A 20,132-nucleotide genomic window follows, 5' to 3' on the forward strand; every position below is an offset into this window, starting at 1 on the left:
TAACTCTTTGGGAGATAAGCTCAGAGATCCAAAACAATGAAGGCTTTCAAAATGATCTTGAGTGAAATATTTGTGTCTCATGAGCAACTTTATAATAGAAAATTTGATTTGCCTGTGGTAGAATTAGTGGTGTGTACATCTTAATGATAAAGGAAGCTGTGATGCTTTCGAAAAATGGGGAAGAAATAAAGCCACCAGAAAGAAATACAGAATGAAAATATCACTGCCCCAAATGATTTTTCTTCGGCATGAGGCATTACAAGTCACTGAAAGGGTACAGGCTTGAGAGTCAGTGACCTGTCTGTGTTCAAATTCTGGTTTCATTCCCTATTGGCTGTGTGAGTTAGGGCATACTCAATCTCACTGAGCCTCACCTGTTGTTGCAAAGATTAAATAAAATAAGGTTTAGAAAGGGCTTACTCCAGTGTCTGGAACTTAATTAATGTTTCTTTTACCCTTCTCTCACTTAATTTAATTTAAAGAGAAGAAAATGAAAAAAATGAGAAGAAAACAGGGCTTGGATTTGGGGCCAAACACTGGCTTTTACATTACATTTTTTTTCTGCTAAAATAAGAGACAGTTTAGTCACTTATGATTAAAGTAATAGCCATTGTCCTAGCTCTAACTGGTTCCGAGTTTTCTTTCAGGATATAATTTTCTTACTGGTAACATGGAAGAAAGAATTGTATCCACTGTAAAATGAAGATGATAGTAAAAACCTCACAGTGTGTTGTAAGGATTAAATGAGATAGTGCATAAATGCCCACAGCTAAGTACTACTTAGTAAGGATATTACTAGGTTTCATTGTTACTGGTTTTTGCCTCTCATGGGACATCTGTGAGAATATAATTGCCATTATTTCAGAACTGCCTGCAGGCCTTTGCTACCTTCCGCATGAATTACTCTCTCACCAAGGCTTTTTTCCTGAAAAATTAGCACTGTAGCCTCCACAAGGTGTTTGTTTCTTTGCACACTACATACATGTGATTGTTTTTTAAACAAATCACAGCAGAATTTGCATTTCCAAATGAAAGATATATTCTTGAAGGTATATTAGAGACTAAAATTCTTCTTCCTATAATATCCTTTCCTTTGGGAACTTCCTCAGACCCTACTTCGTATCTCTATCTCAACAGAAGCAAACAGAAAAGGATTTTGGTCCAATAGAGAAATAGATTTTAATGTAAATTGGCTCTGAAGGCAGTTCATGAATATTTTTGAGCAATGGCAGCATAACTTTGCAAAGTGACAACATTAAGGAAATAACACCATTTGGATATATCAATTACAAAATGATTATTTAAGTCACATCTTAAAAAACAAATTAAGGCCAGAGCACCTGGGTGGCTCAGTTGGTTAAGCATCCAACTTCAGCTAGGTCATGGTCTTGTGGTCTGTTAGTTTGAGTCCCACGTCAGGCTCTGTCCTAACAACTCAGAGCCTGGAGCCTGCTTTGGATTCTGTGCCTCCCTTGCTCTCTGCCCCTCCCCCACTCATGCTCGCTCTTGCTCTGTCTCTCTCAAAAATAAATTAAAAAAAAATTTTTAATAAAAAAAACAAATTAAGGCCTATAATCCTTCTTTGTGCCCCTTTTAGGCTGGTAAGCTCTGACTAGTACCTTGCCTGTTCACAGAACTCTATAAAGTTTTACCCATATTTGGGATATGAGGTATTTATTGTTTTGTTTTGTTTTCATCAGTTTAAGGATTCTTGGATTCTTTCCAGGGGGGTTCAGAGGACCTCATTCTTGAATACAAGGCCTTACACCCTGACTTGCAGCACTCAGAAGTGGCACAAATGTCCTCTGTCAGGCTGCATGTTCTAATTTGGGGTATGGAAATATGGTTGCTAAGTAAAGACAGGCAGGTATGACAGGAAGTAAAGCCTTAGCCATAAAGCCTGTGTTTAAGCCTTAGCTCCTCTACTCACAAGGCACTTAACTATTCTGAGCCTCATTTCTTCATCTGTGAAATGGGGAAGCCCTGCCTCACCAGCCTGTGAGGAGGGCCGGTCTGAGGATGAGAAGACCCTGTTCTAAGCCTCTGCACTCACCAGGACCCTTCGAGCTCTAACAAGACATCTCACCAAGCCCATGGGGCAAGCTGTGCAAAACAAGGAAGAGGTACCGCTGTGCAAAACAAGGAAGAGGTACCGTCACCGGTGGCACGTGGGGTGGCCTGTGTCAGCTGTGGCCAAGCCCTACTCTGCCCATGCCCAACCCTCAGAGGGATGCCCCAGGCTCACCGGGCGCCTCTCCACACTCCCTTTTTTCCTGCCATTCTTGCCTGGCATGACATCCAGTGAGCGGTAGCTGGGCGGCTTCTCCTCAGGCCAGTTTGAGGGGTGTGAGCTGCGGCGGTGGCTTTCCCAGCTCCGCGCCTGCCTCTCCTTCTCATCCTCCTCAGAGCTCCAGGAACTGAGACCAGAAGGCAAGGGAGGGGAGTAGCTGCGGGGCCTGCGCCTCCGGGGCCTCTGGGCATTCTCCCGGGTGCCGGGCCTGTGGGGTCGGCCTGAGTGGTGGCTCCGGGCAGGTGGGTGGTTGGGCCACCAGCGGGCCTCACTGGATGAGGGGCCGTCACTGAGGCTGTCCCTGTCTGACCAGGGCGTGGGTGACCCGCGCAGCCCGGAGCAGTGGCGCCTTCCCCTCCGAAGGTGATTCAGCTCCCGTCCCTCCAATGCCCGGCGCTTAGGCTCCCGGTACTGGAACTCCTGGGGGAAATCAGAGTAGTGGGGCTGCCTTCTCCCCTCCCTCAGATCCCAGGGTCCAGGAGGAATTGGGGTGAGCCACGGCTGGCGGGAGGAGTTGCTGGTCCTCTGTGAGGATGGCAGGTCTCTGATCAGTGGAGGTAGGTGGATGATTCTGCGTTCCACAACCTCAGAGTCCAGGGAGGACAGCATGCTGCAGGCTTGGCCAGATACGGCTTTGAGGTCAGGAGGCAGAGGCTGGGCTGGGTTGAGGTTCCGCAGCTCTTTCTCCAAATACTCTAGGACACCATTGGTGATGGGAGGGTGAGCAGTGGTCTGGCTCACTGGCATCTGTGGGAAGCTGGATCGCAGGGACACATCTGAATGGAAACAAGGATAAGAACATACAGAACTGTTGGCCCAAAACATGCTTCTCAGAACCAGAGCACCAAAATGCCACATTCTGCAGCTTGCATCCATCCCATCCCCATCCTTGATCATAGATAATCCACTATATTGTCAAGAGGGCACCAATGCAGCCCATATTCCTACCCTTGCCCTCTGCCCTCTCCCACCCCAAATCTCTGGCAAGGTTTACCTCGCTGCAGCAGCGGGTTCATTGGATAAGATGAAACCTGGGAGCTCCTGTCCGCCCCCCAGTATAGGGGTTTTTCCATCATCTGAGGGCCTAGGGCCTGAGCCTGCTTCATGTACCGGTGGCGAGCCAGGGCTAGAGGGGAAAAAGGAGAAATGCAGACCCTCAGCCAGGACAAGCCCCACACCTCCCACTTCATTTTTCTTGCTAGGAGGCTTTGCTAAGAGGCTAGTTTCTGATCTGTCTGTCTGTCTGCCTGTCTAGGAGTGAGAGTTAAAGGAATAGTAACCAATTGGTCATCTTGCAAGGAGCAGGGAATCCTGAGGTACAGGCTGTAACCCCTGTACCCAAGGAAAGCATACCTATAACCTTGACTTCCTACTCTTGAAAATATTGTATTGTCCTCCATTCCCAGTTTCACCTAACATGTAAGTAAATACGTGAATATTAGTAGGCAATCAAATCTTGGGTTCCAGGCCAACAAGGCCTTCAGCCACAGGTACAGTTCCAATCTAGAAGGTGCAGACGCAAAGGACTTCAAGGCAGCTATGAGTCAGGGGCTGCCAGGGAAGCTCAGGGCTGCCTATTCAGAGTGGAAAAAGCTAAAAAAAAAAATATGTAGATGCTGAGGTCAATGGGCAGAATTACTGGTAAAGGGAGGGACATTGAAGAATGTTCTAGCTGGTATACCAGCCCTGCAGCCCTGGAGGCAGAGGGGAAAAACTAGTGGGAGGAAAGAGATACAAAAAGCTGAAGTAGATCCCAGTGGATCCTTCTACTCCTTTTCCTGAGTTGGGGGAATCTCTAAGGGGTGCAGTGAAGGCAGAGAAGGAAGAAGGAAAATGCCCTTTCCTTTCAGGGCTAAGAAAATCATATAAAAAAAAGTAACCCAAGGGATCCATAGAAATGTCACTTGCTCTGAAGCCCACAATCCCCTCCTCTCTGCCCTTCATGAGTATAAATTAAAAACAAAACCACTTAGTTTGTTCATGAATTTCTATTTTGAGGTGATTGTGTCCCAAGGTCTCAGTCCATCCATGCATGTAGGAAATGGACTTGTGAGTTCAGGCAGGAAGTGCCTGCCTCAGGCCCCGCTGCTGGCACTCGCACCTCCTCCTGGGTTCCTCAAGCCCCTGTGGCTACCTCTAAAACAGCAGGGCTCTGCCTCAGGCTTCCTCCTGGCACAGTTAAGAGGGGCAGATAGGCACTCTGGACTCTGATGCAAAGGGTCAGGGATTTTCTGAGACCAACAGCTGAGTGGCCATCTGGACCCAATGGCTCCAGTGTGAAACAAACTTCCAGCACAACAGGAAGTGGTTGCAGCAGAGCCCCCAGAAACGTCCCAAGCTCCAGCCCTGGTGGTACATCACAGCCCAGCCTGGAGGAAATCAGATGCAAACTTAGAGCAGCTCACCCAGCTGCCACACCTTCACGCCGTGGCACAGGACAGCGCTCTAGACCCTCCACATGGTTCAGCACTTTCCTCTCCCTCTTGCTAACAGATGCCTCCCTAGCTTCCTATATGTGCTACCGTCAGCACACATAATGCCCTGCTTAATACGTATGTGTCTGTCCCTTTATACCGGCTAACTAATCCTCAGAGCAATCTGTTAATGTGGGAATTAGATGAAGAAGCTGGGTGCAGGGAGGGTGACTTCCCAGTTCAAGGTCTCATAGCTGGTGATGGATAGAGGTGCCACTCTGATGCCCAGGCCTGTGCCCTTTCTGGCAAATCACTGAGTCCCCAGACTCCTTTATTTCTGTGATGAAAAACAAAACAAAGCAAAATAAAACAAAACACCTTCCACAGTGGTATCTCCTCCCTTTATTACTCTCTAACTCAGCTCCATACCTTTCAAAACCCACCCCAGACTTGTCTCAGTCTCTAATAAGGCCTGGGGGCATCTGATTCAATTGGGAACAACCCTATTCACCCCCCATCCCTCTAACCAGATCCTGGCCACTTCCTTCTCCTAATCCCTTAATTCAATAGTAGAGAAAGGGAAAGTTGGGCTTACTCCTTGCTCCTCAAATAACTTGTTTAGCTAATGGGGACCTTCTGCAGAGATAACTCTAGAGACTCTTCCAGATCCTCCATGAGCTTTCCTGTTAAATTTTTCATACTTCAGAGATTAACCCACCTGCTCCCTTCTTAGCTGCCACATCCTTTCCCCCAGAGCCCCTCCTTTCCCTGATGCAATGGAACTATTGAGATAGGAGGAGAAAACATAGGCTCTGAGCTTCTCCCTTGCCCTCTTATCTCATGGGGATGTCAAGGTTTTCTGCTGTTCACCTAACAGGGAATCAGATGGGCAATAAAATAAGAGACATGGAGAAAGTAGCTAAGCCTCAAAAAACTCCTAACAAGTTACTTCTGAACCTCAGTGGAGTAAAGTCTGCCTTGATCACTTCAATGCTCTAGTGAAAAATACAGATTACTAAATCCTACACCAGATATTCTTCAGTCTCATGCAAAGCAAGCAACAGCTGTGTTTTCAACAAGCTCCCTAACTCTAGTGCAGAAAGCCCAAATGGAGTTGACTATTGAGGATTCTCAAGGGCCTCTTGAGAACTATGGTCCTCAAGGTTTAGTTTCCTTAAATACAAATTCTGAGGGTCAGATGGACTTCAACTTGAATCCTAGCATGTACCAGCTGTCTGATTTTGAGTGACGTTCCAGAGTGTGTGGGTCCAGGATCCTCATCTGTAAGCTAAGGATGGAAATACCAATTTCATAAAGTTGAGGTTAAATGAAACAATACATATGAAATGCCTAATAGATGAAAGACAGTCAAGAGATAGTGACTCTCATTGTTAGAATAAGTCACCTTTGTTTCGCCTTAGATCCCATAGGAAACAAAAGTATGCATTTGAAGCCTAAACTACCAAAGACATATTTATCTTCATTTCTGAGGAAAACCCAGGGCATATTCTGTAAGATGTCCCTTCCGTGACAGAAATGACACCGCACCTTCCCCCTTTGCCAGAGACCTGCGCCTCCCCTTCCCTGTAGCCAGCATCATCTGCGGTATTCTGAAGCTTTCCAACTGCACTTGCCTGTAACTGCTTACCAGCCACTCCCTACTCTTACAGAACTCCTTCTTTACTCTCTTTTGAACCATGGTCACACAGTCCTTTCACTTTTTCCCATACTACCAGTCCCCCTAACTTGGCAGGCTAATCATTTCAGCGACATCCTGAGGAGCTCCCTGGAATCCCACGCACTTGAACTCTTAGCATTTCAGCTTTAGCTTCTGGCCCCATGCTGCCAGGGCTGACTGCACAGTCAGACAAGAGACTTCAAGTGGCCCTCCTAAACTAGCTTCCCTGGACTGATCTGTCAACCCCACTCCCCTCCTCTACAGCAGCACTTTAAACATTCCCCACTTCTCATGTCCTCCCCTCCCCATGAACTTTCAGCTGATGACATCATCTTGGTTAAGGAAGAGGAACCAGCCCTGGGTATGGAATCAAGAGAACTGTCTAGTCCAGGATTTGCCACTAATGAGCTATGTGAAGTTGTGCAAAAGTCTCTCTAGGCCTTACTTCTCTCAGCTCTAAGCAGAATGGGGAGGTGAGTGGGTAGATGAGAGATTCCCAGTGTGGCCTGTGGCCCAACTACAGGGGATGCCTAGAGGCCCTATGGGAAGGATGGCCAATAACCGATGTAGGGATCAGTTTCAATAACTTTCATCTTCTAAGTTCTACTGTGGGTCATTTACCAGTACTAAGTGAAATATCAAGGGTTACTAATATTTGGTGTCATTTCATTTCCTCCTTGCTGGTCCTCTATAAACTCACTGTGAAGTGGGAGCAAGTTAGTGAGGTGGGCTGTGGTCAGAGATGGCCAAGAAGCACGGATGCCATTCTCAAGCTCTGTTCTGCCTCTAGAATTTTTGATTTGCTGAAATCAAGACAGGCTGGTATTAGATCCCTCAGCTTCCCCCCTTATACTTTGGATCGTCCCCCACATTTTAATGACTCTCTCCAGAGGTTAGGCTGCCCTCCTCCTTTCTACAGGTAGTCCTTTTGCTGTACACCTGATGTCAATCCCAACTGTTCCACCTGCTCAGTGCCTCATAAGGCTTCACTTTAGGGGCACCTGGGTGGTTCAGTTGACTAAGCATCCAACCTCAGCTCAGATTATGATCTCATGGTTAGTGGGTTTGAGCTCCATGTCAGGCTCTGTGCTGATAGCTCAGGGCCTGGGTGGAGCTTGCTTTGCATTCTGTGTCTCCCTCTCTCTCTGCCCCTCCCCCACTTATGCTCTGTCTCTCTCTCTCAAAAAAAATAAACGTGAAAAAAAAATAAGGCTTCATTTTACTCATTTCCTACTGGCCTTGGTTCTTTGCCTAAAAATGTACTTGGGGTTTTCATATTCTAAACAACAGTCACACACATCCCCTTCCCCATGCAAGAGCCCTCCTTAACAACTTCTGTCCTCTCCATGTAAGCTCGTCTTGTCATCAAAATTCTCAGGACAGTCTGCATTAGTGACTCACTCTGAAAGTGACCTCATTTGCTCAAGTCCAGGGATCTTTATTTGTGGCCTGCATTTCTTTATTTTACCAGTTCTTCTAAATGAACTCTAACCACTTAAGAGAAACCATTCTCCCCAGAACCTGTTTATCAGCTTACTGACAGTGGATACATTTATCATTTGTGTTGGCTTTGTCCCAAGTTCTGCCTGTTTTTAGTGCCCCACTGACTTAGGATTCTAAGAAGGCATCTTGGGAGTGGTTTTTCTCCTCTCTTGATATATATTACTACTTCAGTGATAGTGACTTCTCCTTGGTATCTCCCCCAGAGGCTCTTGAAAGAAAGGTAGGGAGCTCTACAGCCCAATATTGAGTTCTCCGCTATTCTCCCTCTCTCTCAGGAGGTCACTGGTTTCTCTGTCAAGTTCACTGTGATCTACACATAGAGGTTGTGGTAGCCTATGCCGTGTGACATTCAGGCACTTGTAAGTCAGATGAACATGGATTCAACACCATACTGCCACTGTTACTTACTAGCTGTGTGACTTCTCTGACCTTTAGTCTCCTCATCTGTTAAGTAGTGATAACACAGCCTTCTAAGGTTGTGAAGATTCACAGAGGGAAACAGATCCAAGGGGCCTACACATAACAGACATCCAATAAAAGTTAGTTCTCTTTTCCTGTAAGACAACAACTTTGGAACACAGGCCTGAAACCAGACTCAGGCCATTAACCTTCTTAACAACATAGATTAAGTTTTTTTCTACCTTAGGAGATAATTCCTTATTTTTCCTTTTAAAAAATTTCCTTTCAAATGAACCAAGCTGATAAAAGTGATTATCTCTGAGTGCTTAGGTTAGTCTTTACATTTCCCTGAATTTCTCAAATTTTCTACAGTGTCATGCTTTACTTCTGTCACCAGGGGAAAAACCGTTATCTTAAGAACACAAAACTCCTTCCATTTAAAGCAGCTGATTCCACTGTTTTTATTAAAATCATTTATAGAATAATTTTCTATAAAAAATTTGGCATTCTACAACCAAATTTTTTAGAGTATATCATAATTTTGGTTTAAAAGGTCAAATTTTAGGGACACTTGAGTGGCTCAGTCCCCACATAGGACTCTGTGCAGATAGCTCAGAGCCTGAGGCCTGCTTCGGAGTCTATCTCCTTCTTTCTCTGCCCCTTCCCTGCTTGCTCTCACGCTCCCTTGCTCTCACTCTTGCTCTCTCTCTCTGTCTCCCAAAAATAAATAAACATTTGAAGTCAAATTTTAGCCCACAGAAAGATTACATTAAGAGCAAGGTCTTCTGATCCCTCATCTAAACCTTTTTCCTTTATCTAAAAAGAGATTCTCAAAGCTTTGCCCACCGCTCAGCAGCATCACATCACTTGGCAACTTTTGAGGAATACAAATTGTCAGGCCTACCCCAAACCACTTAAACCAGAAACTCTGGACATAGAGCCAGCAACTAAGTTTTAACAAGCCCTCTAGGTGATTCTTAAGCTTAAGAATCACTGCTCTAACTCCTTTCTCCTCTATCTGTTCTTTTCAACTCCTCTCTGAGACATGGGCTTCTCTCTTACCACTACATTCAACCCACTTGCTCTAGCCACTCCCTGTCCAAGCAAGGTGAGTTCCAGGAACAAATACTGAAGCACAAGAAACTCAGGGCCACTGACGAAATGCCATCAACAGGCAGAAGCATTGGAAGGAGGCCTCAGGCAGGCTCAGATGTAGACAGACAGAAATCTTCCCACTTGGGTCTAAAGCTTCCTTGAGCATTATATTCTGCGCTGAGGTCAAAGACCTCTGAGCCTGTGAGGGGAGAAGGGCATGGGTGAGAACCTGGAAGGACCCAAGGTTTTGATCTGGGTGTGTGAGGCTCGTCTGTTTGGGACACCAGGCTCCAGCATCACCCCATCCCACTGCCTGCCTGTTTTTCCTCACCTTCCTCGGGGCAGCAGCAGCGGGCGGGACAGCAGGGGCAGCGGACGTAGCAGCAGCAATACTGAGGACAGCACTGGCACCAGCACACTCCGATCAGCAGGAGCAGGAGGAGGGCTCCCAGAATGATGAAGATCACTGTCAGCCAGTCTGCAGGGGAGACACCAGGAGAGAGCAAACCAAATGTGCAGGTGAATGCTTCCTGGTCTAACATTCTAGAGGTCTAATTAATAGAGATCTTGACCTATAGGTTAAGTTAATCAATATACTGGCAAAAATAAACAAATAAATAAAGTTTAGTTTTAGTAAGGAACTTCAGAAGTTGGCAATCCAACAATAACCCAGGCTTGCGTGTTTCTATGCTGTATATAAAAGCATCACAGTGATGAGGTGGCTAAATAGAAAGCTCCAGCAGCACTTACGCAGGACAATGAGCTTCACCTCCTTATCCGGGTCTCCTGATGTGTCCCCTGGAGCCTCAATGGTGCAGTAATACACTCCATGGTCCCACCACATCACTTCATTAATCACAAGATCTGCTCCTGCAAGGAAGGAGGGCAAAAGTACCAGGGGTTAAAGGAGAGGGCCCTGGTATATGACCTATGGCTTAGGACTCAGCACTGTCCTCCACATCCTTAAAGGGCCCCTCATAGTTCAGAGGAAGGCCTCAATTCTTTTTCTGAGACCATCCTATTTCTCCAAACAGTCTAATAATGGTAGAACTCACCAATAATTGAATCCTACCAGGTGCCTTGAAAGGATTCTGGACATCACCTCATTTAATTCCCACCACCACTCTCTCAGTGTGTGAGGTAACATTACACTGTCTCCCAGGGTCTCATCTCTATTTTTCTCACAGTCTTATAATTTTTGGTCATGTATGTGGCCATTTAGAATAAAGTCACTATTCCCTATCATCTCTTACAGGTGGACATGAACATGCAACTCAGTTCTGGTGGATAGAATGTAAGCCATCACATGATGGCTCCCAGGAACTTCCTTAAAACATTTTAGGAACACCTTGGTCCTTTTCTTTATCTTTTCTTTTACACTGTTATCTGTAAAGCAAATGTGATGACTGCCATCTTAGACCATGGGGGAGAAAAAGACTTTCTTGGTGGGGTGGAACTTGGGACCATCCCTGAGGATGTAATGGAACAGAACCACCACACTAGTTTTGGACTATCTACCTCCAACTTTATACATGAGAAGAAAAAAAACTTTTTTATGAAGTCACTAATATTTGGGGCTTTTGCATATTCACAAACTTGACACAATCCTGAGATAGTTAAGTATGATTATTAGCCACATTTCAGATGAAAAAAATCAAGACGCCAGGAGGCTAAGAAACTGGCCTAAGAATACAGAAATAATGTTTAGCAGAAGTAGGTTCAAATCCATGTCTCTCTGCTGAAAGCTGGTGCTTTTAACCACTAAGTCCTAATGTCCTTTCCAAAGTGGGTGGAAAAGTCCACAGCCTGCATCCCTCACTGGCTGTGAATGGATCCCTCTGGATCTTGAAGGGATGGATTATGAGATGAAGTTGAATAAGTAAAAATGAAATGCCAATATTTTAAGGGTAAATGTTATCCAATGCTCAAGAAAGGATTTTCAGTTCTCAGGAGCACCAAGTGTTGTGCTATTTAAGATAAGATGAATGGTATGTTCAAGTTTAGTAAATGCAACAAATCTTCACTAAAGATCGTTTATGGGTCCAGAACTGAGTCAGTCACTGGGAAGATCTGCAGAGGAACAAGACTCCTCTGTTCTAACAGGGCTTAAAGTCTAGTCAGAGAGTCCGGGCAGCTTCCACATCCCTGCTATTTCACTCAGAGTAAGTGCCAGGGGACATCTTCAAATTCCTTTTTTTTTTTAAATAGTTTATTGTCAAATTGGTTTCCATACAATACCCAGTGCTCTTCCCCACAAGTGCCCTCCTCCATCACCACTACCTCTTTTCCCCCCTCCCCCTTCCCCTTCAACTCTCAGTTCATTTTCAGCATTCAGTAGTCTCTCAAGTTTTGCGTCCCTCTCTCTCCCCAACTCTCTTTCCCTCTTCCCCTCCCTCAGGTCCTCCATTAGGTTTCTCCTGTTTTCCTGTTAGACCTATGAGTGCAAACATATGGTACCTGTCCTTCTCTGCCTGACTTATTTCGCTTAGCATGACACCCTCAAGGTCCATCCACTTTCAAACCTTTTGCATTTTAGATTTGCTCCTGCCTAGTTGGCAGTCATATCTATAATTCTCCATTATCTGTTTGTCAAAATATATTTATTGAGGAAATGAAACAAAAATGCAAGGTCATGCACCACTGGAGCTAACTTCAACTTTTGTTTCCATTTCTTTCTACGTCAATCTCTACAATTTTTTCCTGCCCAAGATTTTCCAAACACACTACCTTTCCCAGAAATGAGCTTCACATAGACTTGGATGAATGGGGAACGTGCTTTTGAGGAGGTTCCCCCTCCAGATTAATGTGTATCATAGGTCTTCCCCAGTTTTTATTAGAGACATGAGCATTTTTTTCAGAGATGTCACAGTAATGAGTACATTCAGATATGTTAATATTTAAATTTTTTATGTTTATTTATTTTTGAGAGAGAGAAACAGAGCATGAGCAGGGGAGGGGCAGAGAGAGACAGAGATCCAGACAGAATTCAAAGCAGGCTCCAGGCTCTGAGTAATGCAGGGCTCAATCTCACGAGCTGTGAGATTATGGCCTGAGCTAAAGTCACAGGCTCAACCAACTGAGCCACCTAGGCGCCCCTGGATATGCTAACATTTTAAATGATCCAAGAACTGATTTGACAGGGTCATCTCAAATGATACAAGCACAGGGCCTAGAAGTGTCAGAAAAGAAGGGCTCTAGGAAGTCAGGACATGGAGGTAGAATAAAAACCAAGGGGAAACACTGCTTTGTCATGGGAGTAAAGAAAATGCAAAGTTTGATCCAAAAGTGACTGGGAGTATAAATACTAGATAATATTGTTCAAAATTAAGACAACAACAACAAAAAAGAAAAGCAAGGACTGTTTGTCACCTTGTCACCTTTGGGGACTTTTATCCTTCAAAAACTGTAAATGAGACTTGACAATTAAAGAGACTTTAAATTTTGGAGTCAGATCAGGGCTCATTCTGCAGGCTCCGGGAAAAACAAAAGCACCCTGAATCTTTAAGAATGTACCTAGAGACCAGAATAGGACAGATGTTCCCTAGAGCTAAGAGTTCAAGGGCTGGCTTGGGGAAAGCAGAGATTACATGTAAAAGGATCAGTCTTAAATTATTACAGCTAAAGTATTAGACACAAATTTTGAAGCAAATGTTAAATTGGTTTCCTTTAAATGGTCATCGAATACACACTGATTTCCTCACATTGTTGCTTCAGGTACCCTGAGTGGCCTGCTTAATGTATTCTCTACCCTTTTTCCCCTTTTAAGCAGCAAATATTTATTGAACACACACATGAAGATCACTGAAATAGGCCTTGAATCTTGTGCTAATAACCCATCCTGGACTACAAGGTAGGAATGTAGGTCACTAACCCATTCATCTAAAAGTGTGCTCAGTGATCATAACTAAAGTTCACTGCACACTTAATATTTGCTAAGTACTTATGCATATCATCTCACTTAATCCCGACGAATCTCCATGAGATGGGGAGTACTACGGCAAGTCCCATTTTGTAGAAAAAAAATCAAAGGGACTTGCCCAGTTCACATACCCTGTAAGTACAGAATGGGGACCCACGCCGGAGTCTGACTGCAGACTGAGGGCTCTGACCACCACTCTCTGTACTAGGCACAAAGAATAAATATGCTTTAGACATAGCTCTTAGATATCACGCTTGATACTTACTTCAGAGTAGGGAGACAGAGTTCATTATGTCCATCTTTCAGATGAGATAACGGACATCAGAGAAAAAGTCTCCTGCTGGTCAATGAACCAGCAGGTGGACGCAATGGGACATCTGGCCAGGTCTTTTGATTCTAAGCCCAATGCTCCTTCCTCTGTCAATGTGTGATGATGGTGTCAAGGTGGGCACCTACTTGAAAGCCCCTTAGATATCTATAACAGGAGTGGCCAGAGGGAAACTCAGGGCTCTGAGGGCAATTTACAGGAGGGAACGAACAAGCCTGATCCACACCTTAGCCATGAAAAAGCAAAGAAACCACCCACTCCCAGACCTTTAGCCAAAGCAGTAGGACATCTTCTCATCCAGAGACCACCTTCCAGGGGAGTGACTTCAGACAGTGGTACAGCATTCTATGTATCTGGCACTTTCCTCAAACAAACAAACGAAAAAAAAAAAAAAGGGGAAATCCCCATGATGACTCAGCCTGTCAGGCACGGTGTCCGCATCTCTTGCCGCCCCCACTTCCCTGCTGCCTCCTCTGCACTCACGGTTCTGGATGGTGATCTTGCGCTGCCGGTAATCAACCCCCAACACAGGTTCGTTCTGCCCTCGCCTCTGAGCCACGATGCGAACCTCCCGCTGGCTGTCATTGCAGTCATTGGATGGGTCCTGGCCCAGGGATAAAGCTGCCTGGTAAGCTGAGGAAAGGGGACACAGCTAAGTCATACAGCAGTGGGGGTTCCCATGGAGAAAGGCACCTTTACTGATCCCTGGAGCAGGGAAGCTTCGCAATTTTTCCTGAGCTCATGCATCTACTGGGAATCTTGCTAAACATGAAGATTCTGCAGGTCTGGAGTGAGAATCTGAGTCTGCAGTTCTAATAAACTCCCAGTTGATACTAATGAACCTTTGAGCAGCAAGACCCAGACCCCTAAAAGGCCATCATTTCCAAATCCTGGCTGCATGCCCCTATTTCCCATCCCAACTCCCCTTGCATCATATTTGGTAACCCCAGGTTCTGCTCCCACAGGGTTCATTCACCTGCCCTTACAATGCATTTGCTGGTGGCAAATGCCTACTACCGTGGTCTCTCTTTCCTTCCCTCTTTGTGTGATGAGCAAACCCCTGGAAATCAAGTCTTGATTTAGAGATGTGTCTTTGGGGATGAGGCCAGGTTCTATCAGTGACTCAGACATTTAGGTATCAGGGTTCATTCTGTAAGACATTAGTAAGGGCTAGCAGAGGTAAAGCTAACACCTCCCCCCATTTTTCCTCATCTCAGGAAACTCACTTCCTTCCTACAAAGACAGACAGTGTCTACTTCTAGTCTCAAAAATTTCTACTGGATCAATTGTCCAGGGCTGCCAGTGAGGATCTGCGTTCCTTTGTTCCTTGAGAGAGGCAGAGGTAGGCAGCTAGACAGAGCTTTGGTTTCCAAGTACAGAACTGACGAGAGTGGGGCAGCTGCTACGGTGAGGTAGGATGCAGCTAAGCATAGGAAGAGGGAGTTGTGCAGCCCTGAAAATGTGTTCCCTGGGGACAGTGAGCTCTCACTCACTGAGAGGTTCAGTCGGCCACCACGAAGGCTGGCCATAAAAGGCAGTGTGGCAGTGTGCGGAGGTTCACAAATGGCCACTCCTCAGGGTCCTGGCGATTGTAAGAGGCTTCTCGTCTATATTCTAAGGTGGTGAGGGGGATGGCAGCAGACTGCAGACTCATCTTAGTGTGCTGGCATGCAACCAGGAATGGGCCAGGAGGCAGGACGTGCACTGCCTTTTAAAAAAAACGTAATGTCTGAGCTGCTTAAATCTTTTCAGGAACAAGGTAGGACAAAAATTTTAAAATAAAATAGTATGTGACCAGGAATAAGTTATTTCATCTGCTTGGGCTGTTTATCTATAAAATGAGGGGACTGCGTTAAGTGATCTTTGTGGTTTCTCATAAGGATTTGTGATCCTAAATAATTCCTATGCCCTGATGGCAATGCTTCACAAGAGGGGCCTAGAGTGGGGAGGGCACTCACATGCAGAGTAGTAGTCAAAGATAGGGTCCTTGCAGAAGGACTTGAAGCGCCACGTCACTACCACGTCCTGGAGCTGGGCAGAGGTGGTGTAGTCACATTTGAGGATGACGGAAGCAAACAGGGTGACATAGCGCTCCGTGTGCTGGACTGTCACCAACAAGGACAGGCACCCTGCAGGCAAGAGTAGGAGACAACGCTGAAGACATACTATGTCTCTGAGAGGTGACCTACTTCTGTTCGTGGGGTAATAAAAGCAGTGCAAATAAGTGACCACACTGCCTGACTAGTTGAGACCTCACAGGCAAAGTCAGAGGCAGAGACTGCAGACACCCGGGACGAGACAGAGGAGAGAAAGAGCAAGGATGACCTGCAAGAATATCACGGTCCATTGATGGTGATAACACATCCAGCAATAAACTCTTTTAAAAGAAACCTGTATATGTACTAGTGTGAGCTTGCTAATACATGTATATACTTTCTCATGTCACTTTTCTTAAAACACTTCCCCACTTCCCCAAGGAAGTTCAGCAGTCCTGTGAGGATGGTCAAGTCTGCCTTCACCCTTTCTCTGCTGCCTTACCTCCCTTCATGCCCCGCCTCATATTCGGGGTGTCCGCCACCCTGAACTTGCTTCATTCCTTCCCACGCCACGCCTTCTCCAGGTCTTCCCACTTGTGGACGCCCTGGCTGGAGCAGTCTTCTAGAGCTAGCCACCCCTCCATTCTCTTCCTGAGATTAATTACCATGTATTCCAAGGGCTTCACCCTTGCCTTCTTAAGAAGTCTATCCTGGGGCTCCTGGGTGGCTCCATTGGTTAAGCATCTGACTTTGGCTCAGGTTATGATCTTGTGGTCTGTGAGTTTAAGCTCCTTGATGGACTCTGCTGACAGCTCAGAGCCTGGAGCCTGCTTCGGATTCTATGCCTCCCTCATTCTCTCTGCCCCTTCCCTGCTGTGCTCACTTGCTGACTCTGTCTCTGTCTCTCTCTCTCTCTCAAAAATAAATACATGTTAAAAAAAAAAAAAAGAATCCTTCCCTGACTACAAACCTGGGAGAGGGACCCCCTGTGTTTCCCCCAAGTGCTTCTTCCTACCCTCAGGCAACACTTTTCACACGCCTTGGTGATGGACAGTTAAGTGCAGGCTCTGAGCAGGCTGACTGAGTTTGTCTCTAACTCACTGTTTCAGCACAAGCACCTGATCCTGTGCTGTCACCTCCTTGGCACCCAACAGATGTTTGTTGTATAAACAAAGGAAGGAATGACCAAGAATACTTCAACAGTAGAAACTGGCAGGGCAGGCTGTCAACAGAAGCATGAGAACATAAATAAAAATGATCAGATTGTGACAAATTTTATCAAGAAAAATTTGAATAAGAATTTTTCTTTTCTCTTTTTTAAAACTCCTTCTCCTTAGTCTCCAAAACTACAAACATACTTGCAGCTCCAGGTCTGCCTTGATGAGGAACCAGGTGGCACAGAAAGTCAGGTGGGACTTTGGCATGGTCGGGTGCCCACACATAACCAACATCTTAGGATGTTCCTATGTCAGTATGGTTTCTAGGCCAACTTATAAAGGATCTTCTTGTGGGAGGTTTAGCTCAGAATAATAGTATTCAAACTTGAACATGCACCACCAGGAGGACTTGTAATAGCCCAGATCACTGCCAGGAGGAGTTTCTGATTCAGTTTGGGTGGGGCCCCAAACTTACATTTCTGACAAGTTTCCAGGAGATGCTGATACTACTGCTCTGGGCATCATATTTTGAGAACTAAATTGTAGACCAAATTAAAAACAAAACAAACAGGCTTTGGACTCTGATACAACTGGGTTCAAATAACACTTCATTATTTATTTGGACTTATACAAGTTATTTACTCCGAGTTTTTGTTTTCTCAGCTGTGACAACTAGAGATTACAATAGGACTAACCTCATCAGGTCCTTGAAAGAATGCATTGAGATAATTCTCTTCTAGCAGTTGGCATGGTGCCTGGCACATATGCTGCTGTATTAGTGTCAGTGTGTGAGTCTTAGTCTCTTTCCCTCTTTTCCTTTATTATGAAGGCCAAAGGGAAGGGGGTTCATGTTGGGGTTCTCTCCAGGAGAGTTCTTAACTAGAATGGCTTCAATTGGACTGATTTATCCCTACAAACACAAACAGCCTCTACTCTCACTCCTCCAAAACAGGTGGGTGAGCTTGGCTCAAAGGCCAGAGCCAAACAGTTCTGAGTCCTGCCTCACCTCTGGACACAGCCCTCATGAAATGGTAAGTTGTGGCTTATGATGGGCACATGCACCCACTTTTCTCATGCCCACAGAGAAAGAACAGAGTGCTTGCTCCGGACAGTCCCTTGCCCCTGGAAATGACCTGAACTGTCTCCAGAGCTGAGCAGAAATGAGAACGTGCCTGTGACAGACCTGTTGGAAAGAGGGTCTGCAGGGGAGACCTTTACATAGGGAAGACTTCATGGAAGAAAAATACAAGCTTGACCTTAAGACTCAGGTAGGATTAAGATCACACATGAAAAATACGGAGAAGGCAGAGAAACTCACGGCTTCAAGACAGAAGAAAAGAGTAAGCAAAAGCCCTTATCAGAACAGGGCAGTTACTTGCAGAGCGTCGAGGACAACTAACTGGCTAGTATGCTGGCTTTATGGGAAACAGAGGGATAAATAAGGTGGGGCTGATGTAGTATATGGGGGTGGAGTCTAAATCACACTGAAGCATCTATTTCTAGTTAATGGATAATCACTGAAGACTTTTCTGTAGAGTAATAGGGCAAAAGTGGTATCTTTATTAAGGCTGAAGACTTCCTCATCCAGCTATAAAGACCATCATTTTGAAAATGAGCCTTGAGTAGTTTGAGAGAAAAAGAGCTGCTGTCTTCTACCAGCTATAAGATTCCTGGACATTAGTTCAATCAGAACGGAAGAGCCAGTGGCCAGCATCTCAAGCCTAACATGGATTGTCTTGTAATCTAGTTATTATTTTTGCTTCTCTACCCTCACCACCCTCTTTGGTTTTTTTTCAGAACTGACTTGACACAGACCTTGAAGCTTTTTCCCAACACAGCTTTAACTGAAGAGAAGTTGCTACTGGTAAGCTTTTGACAATGACTAGAACACCACTGTCAACATGAGCTTATTTTGCTCAGCAAATACATAGGTTGGAATGGAAACAAAAACACCTATTTGTGGCCTAAACAAAATCCTATGTCCATGCAGTACTTTCAAATATTTTCTTTTACACACTGAAAATGATCCCCAGGAGGAGATAAGCAGTGCCATTTCATAAACCTGAGACTGGAAAAGGTGAGTGGCTTGTCTATAAGTCACTCTACTTTCTAAGAAGGTCAGAGTCAAGACTCCACCCATGATCTGTGTTCTGGCCACTCTGCCTGGTTATTCCTTAAGTAAAGGAAGATGTTCATTACTCACTAGCCCGCAAATAATTGTGGAGTGTAGAGCCAGGCTATAATCACTGATCCTGTGATTTAATAACCTGCATGTTCTTTATTTTGCTGAATGGTAATTTGATATAAAGAGCAATTTATTCAAAGTACTATAGTGAACATTATTTGTATAGAGGTGGAACATTTAGAGGGAGGGCAGGTTGGCCCGGAGTCAGAGAAAGGAATTTGGAGCTAGAAGTTGCTCTGGGGTAGCTTTGAAAACTGCTGAATCTAACACTTTGAGGGAGAAGAATGGGAACAAGCGTGATCACTTTCACTGCCAAATTCTCATTCAGCTCCCTTCCATGAATGCCTTTATTATGGCCAAAGCACACCTGAGGTGACATGACTCACCTTTACCAACGTCAGCACAGGGTTTGCTGCTTGGGTACTACTCTTTCATCCTCTCTTAGATTTCTTCCCTTATGTGAATTTCAAGCCTTGATTGAAATAGATCAGGTTCCCACAACTTTGACTATACTGAGCTCACTCATTCTCTCTCCAGGGATCTCTCAGCCCCATAGCATCTGTACCCTCTGACCTACACCCCTTGCCCTCCACAAAGAGAGTGGGGAAGAATCCAGGACCAAAGGTACTGAGCAACCAGCAAACCTCTCTCCACTTTTCTCAGCTGTTGCTATGGATCTCAGGATCTATTGTGTGCCAGGCGATGTACACATCTTGCCTCTAATTTTCAGACTCCTCTAGGGTGGGAATAGCCTGGCTCATATATGTGGGCAAACCTTCAGAGACTATAATAAACCAAGCCCTCTCTCAGCCTCAGGATTTGGTTCTGCTGGCACCCAAACCTGATCTTTCCCAAACAGGCGAGCTTGATTTTCCAAGTGGAAGTCAGGTGTTAAACTCAAAAAGCAAGAGGATTTTCCAGATTGGGAAGAAAATAGCCTGTCTCCAACACCTCCCATCTTTCTTGTCCTGTAGCCTCAGACTTCTCAGTAAAACTAACCATATTGGTCATGCACACTACCAGGCAGGTAGAGGTTTCAATAAGAGACTAAGAACAGCAGAACCTGGGGTAAAAATAGAAACAGATTCAAAAAGGTAGATGTCCCTATTGGATCTTTGATTTTTTTAT

The 20,132-nt window shown here is 45.2% G+C and overlaps 1 protein-coding gene across 1 annotated transcript in view; it reads right to left on the reverse strand.

The window, feature by feature from the left end:
- ILDR1 (immunoglobulin like domain containing receptor 1) overlaps window positions 1–20,132 on the reverse strand; it is a 30,163-nt gene that overhangs the window by 2,741 nt on the left and 7,290 nt on the right. Inside the window, exons 2-7 of the mRNA XM_029940715.1 lie at window positions 15,585–15,755; window positions 14,110–14,259; window positions 10,130–10,249; window positions 9,711–9,857; window positions 3,285–3,416; window positions 2,246–3,066 (exon numbers count right to left, since the gene is read on the reverse strand). Of these exons, the coding sequence (XP_029796575.1) occupies window positions 2,246–3,066; window positions 3,285–3,416; window positions 9,711–9,857; window positions 10,130–10,249; window positions 14,110–14,259; window positions 15,585–15,755 (1,541 nt within the window). The remainder of the gene's footprint in view (window positions 1–2,245; window positions 3,067–3,284; window positions 3,417–9,710; window positions 9,858–10,129; window positions 10,250–14,109; window positions 14,260–15,584; window positions 15,756–20,132) is intronic.

Source organism: Suricata suricatta, chromosome 5 (assembly GCF_006229205.1).
Source record: "Suricata suricatta isolate VVHF042 chromosome 5, meerkat_22Aug2017_6uvM2_HiC, whole genome shotgun sequence".
Lineage (NCBI taxonomy): Eukaryota > Metazoa > Chordata > Mammalia > Carnivora > Herpestidae > Suricata > Suricata suricatta.